This window comes from Otolemur garnettii, unplaced genomic scaffold (assembly GCF_000181295.1).
Source record: "Otolemur garnettii isolate 467f Iridium unplaced genomic scaffold, OtoGar3 scaffold00005, whole genome shotgun sequence".
Classification (NCBI taxonomy): Eukaryota; Metazoa; Chordata; class Mammalia; order Primates; family Galagidae; genus Otolemur; species Otolemur garnettii.
The window spans coordinates 20,002,802-20,006,414 of NW_003852400.1; the positions used below are offsets into that span (position 1 = coordinate 20,002,802).

At 37.7% G+C, this 3,613-nt stretch overlaps 1 protein-coding gene across 4 annotated transcripts in view; it reads left to right on the forward strand.

Annotated features, from left to right (window-relative positions):
* The window catches only part of ANKIB1 (ankyrin repeat and IBR domain containing 1), a 160,998-nt gene that overhangs the window by 115,173 nt on the left and 42,212 nt on the right, over window positions 1-3,613 (forward strand). For all 4 annotated transcript variants that reach the window (XM_023518779.1, XM_003782661.3, XM_023518783.1 and 1 more), the window contains one exon: window positions 1,714-1,880. In XM_023518779.1, the coding sequence (XP_023374547.1) occupies window positions 1,714-1,880 (167 nt within the window). The remainder of the gene's footprint in view (window positions 1-1,713; window positions 1,881-3,613) is intronic.

The following is a 3,613-nucleotide window of genomic DNA, read 5'->3' on the forward strand; positions in this document are numbered from 1 at the left end:
AAAAAAAAAAAAAAAGAAATTTGCTATTGTAATCCATCAAATAATTACAAGTTTAAATTATAGTATCAGAAAAGAGCACATTGTATGAGAAGATTGAGTTTTTTGTTTGGTTGAGATTTTTTGCAGTTTTTGGCCAGGGCCAGGTTTATACCTCCAGTGTATGGGCCAGGTGCCCTACTCCTTTGAGCCATAGGCGCCGCCCTGTTTGGTTGGTTTTTTTGAGAGTGGTGCTCTGTCACCCTGGCTAGAGTGCAGTGGTCTCATCTTAACTCACTCCAGCCTCAAACTTCTGGGCTCAAGGATCCACCTGCCTTGGCTCCCAGGTAGCTGGGAGTACAGGCACATGTTTCTCTGCTTTTTTGTAGAGATGGGGGATCTCATGGTTGCTCAGTCTGGTCTTGAACTCCTGACCTGAAGTGATCCTCCCCCCTTGGCTTCCCAGGGTGCTACGATTACAGGCATGAGCCACTGAGCCTAGCTAAGTAAACATTTTTAAATTGCACACTTTCTGCCTGAATAATTGCACTTGTCTTTGTTGTCATTTGGATGATTTTTATAAGTTTAAAGAATACATAAATAGGTTGGGTGCGGTGGCTCATGCCTATAATCCTAGCGCTCTAGGAAGCCAAAGCAAGAGGATTGCTTGAGCTTAGAAGTTCAAGAGATGCCTAAGCAAGAGTGAGACCCCGTCTCTACTACTAAAAATACAATTAGCTGGGCATTGTGACAGGCACCTGTAATCCCAGCTACTTAGTATGCTGAGGCAGGAGGATCACTTGAACCCAAGAGTTTGAGGTTGCTCTGAACTAGAGTGATACCACGGTACTCTAGCCTGGGCAACAGAGTGAGACTCTGTCTCAAGAAAAGAAAAAAAAAATGCATAAATTTAAAAATCAACAACTGGGGGGTGGCACCTGTGGCTCAAAGGGGTAGGCGCCAGAGGTGGCAGGTTCAAACCCAGCCCCAGCCAAAAAGAGAAAAAAAAAAAAAATCAACAACCAGTCATGGTGGCTCATGTCTGTTATCCTAGTATCACTTCTGGAAGCTGAGGCGGATAGATTGCTTGAGCTCAGGAATACAAGACCAGACTGAGCAAGAGTGAGACCCCTCTGTATTAAAGATAGAAAAAATAACTGGGTGTTGCGGCGGGCACCTATGGTCCCAGCTACTTGGGAGGCTGAGGCAAGATCATTTGAGCCCAAGAGTTTGAGGTTGCTATGATCTGTAATACCAGGGCACTCTACCCAGGGCAAGAGTGAAACTCTTATCTCAAATAAAAAAACTTAAAAAAAATCTAAAAATTTAACAATCATCAGAAAGAAGGAGAGAAGAGGAGGGGGAGGAGAGGGGATTGGACGGGTAGAGGGAGGGTAATCAGTGGGACCTCACCTGTTGTGTATATTGCAGGGGTACATGTCAAATATATTAAGAACAGAGTATAAATGTCTATGTACCCTATAAATGCAATAATGTACACAGTTATGATCTCATAAAAAAACTAAAAATCATGTCATTACAAAGTTGTCACTTTCTCCTTAATTTTTTTTCAGTATTTTCCAATACTATTTTAAGTAGTGTTTAAGACTGACAACAGACTGTACTTTATTTCATTCTTCTTTATTTATTTATTTGGCTTTAAAGTAAAGTAAAACATCATAAAGTTACACTGTATATTAAAATTCATTTTATGTTTTGTTATTGATATTTAAACAGGCCTTTGTTGAAAATAATCCTGCCATTAAATGGTGTCCTACTCCAGGCTGTGAAAGAGCAGTCAGACTAACAAAACAAGGGTCAAATACATCTGGATCTGATACCCTCAGCTTCCCATTGCTGAGAGCTCCGGCTGTGGATTGTGGAAAAGGACACCTCTTCTGCTGGTTGGTATAAGTTGAGATCAGCCTAGCCACCTTCTTAACAGTTTTTAAAGAGACTTTCTATCTCGAATCAGAATGTAGTATACTTGATATTGTTCCTTTTAATTAAAAAAAAAAGTCTAATAAGTAATAATAGTTCCCCTTTGTCATGTGCTTATTTTTTAAATATTGAATTCTCTGGACAATTTTCCAAATATGGAAACTCAGGCACAGAGAAGCTCCCCAAAGGTATGCCCCTAGGAAATAACAGAAGTGGGATTAGAGCTCAGCTATTTGATTTTAAAGCCCACTTAAACTCTAACACCCAACTGCTGACCATGGACTACAAAATATTTAGTTTAACTTCTTTTCTTAAAATAGATGTCTTCAGTAGTGATTCTTAACCAGGGGTACCCAGAATTACTAAGCATTACTTTTTAAATTTTTATCCAGAACCCGAACAAGTAAGATTTTGATTTAGTAGATTTTTAAGTGAGGCTCTAATTTAAAAAAGAAAAAGAAAAAAATCTGCCAAACCCTAAAGCACAGTTCTATTTAGAAACCAAAGACATTATGTTTTTCTTGTCTTGAGCTTTGTTTAATTTTTAGTGTGTAGTAAGTATGAACTGCTGATAAATCTATATAAGAGAGGATTTATAACTATGTACTTGTTTGACTATGTTAGCCATCAAAATTCTGCTTTATTCAGAGTAGATTCAATTAATTGCTCTGTTTTAGTTAGTTAAATGATGAAAAAAATAGTATTTATTTTGCTTTTTGCTCATTTCCAGAATTATCACATATACATGGATACATTTTAGATCAGTGGTTCTCCACCTTCCTAATGCCATAACCCTTTATACAGTTCCTCATGTTGTGGTGACCCCCAACCATAAAATTATTTTCGTTGCTACTTCATAACTGTAATTTTGCTACTGTTATGAATCGTAATATAAATATCTGGTATGCAGGATGGTCTTAGGCGACCCCTGTGAAAGGGTTGTTCGACCCCCAAAGGGCTCACAACCCATAGGTTAAGAACTGCTGCTTTAGATAGACATAAAACGCTAATCTTTTGTACTTTTGAGAAACCAAAATCTGGTCGTAGGAGTGTGTATTTATACCTTGACTGGTCTATCGCCTGCCTGTGTCATCATTAACTAAAAGTATTTATTGAATTGCCAACCTATACATAGCATCAGATTCTGAGTTATAGGTCAGCAAACTACTTTTCACACCTGTTTTTGAAAATAATGTTTTATTGGAACACAGCCACACCTTTTCATGCCAATTTGTTTATATATTGTCTGTGTCTGTCTTTGGGTTATGACAGTAGAATTGAGTAGTTGTGGCAGAAACTGTATGACCTAAAAAGCTTTACTATCTGGTACTTTACAGAAAAATTTTGTTGACCACCCCCCACCCACCCCTTATCCCCCACCCCCTCGCACTAGGTGCCTGGATAACGTGATTAATAAAAGGAAAACCATATTACTACTTTCATGGATAAATGAAACTAAGCAAGTAAAATGGCAACAAAATACTGAGCAATAAATTATATCCATATGCTTTAAGGTAAATTTACAAAACATTTAAAAGACAAATTCCTAATTTTTATTTTTAATTTTGCTTTCAATTTCAGCTGGCTTTCTACTCATCTTAATTTGAAGTGGTTTTTTTTGTTGTTGTTGTTAATTTTTTTTTTTTCTTTCTTCCTTTAGCGATTTTCTTGCCCTTTGCCTTCCAAGTAGCTGGGA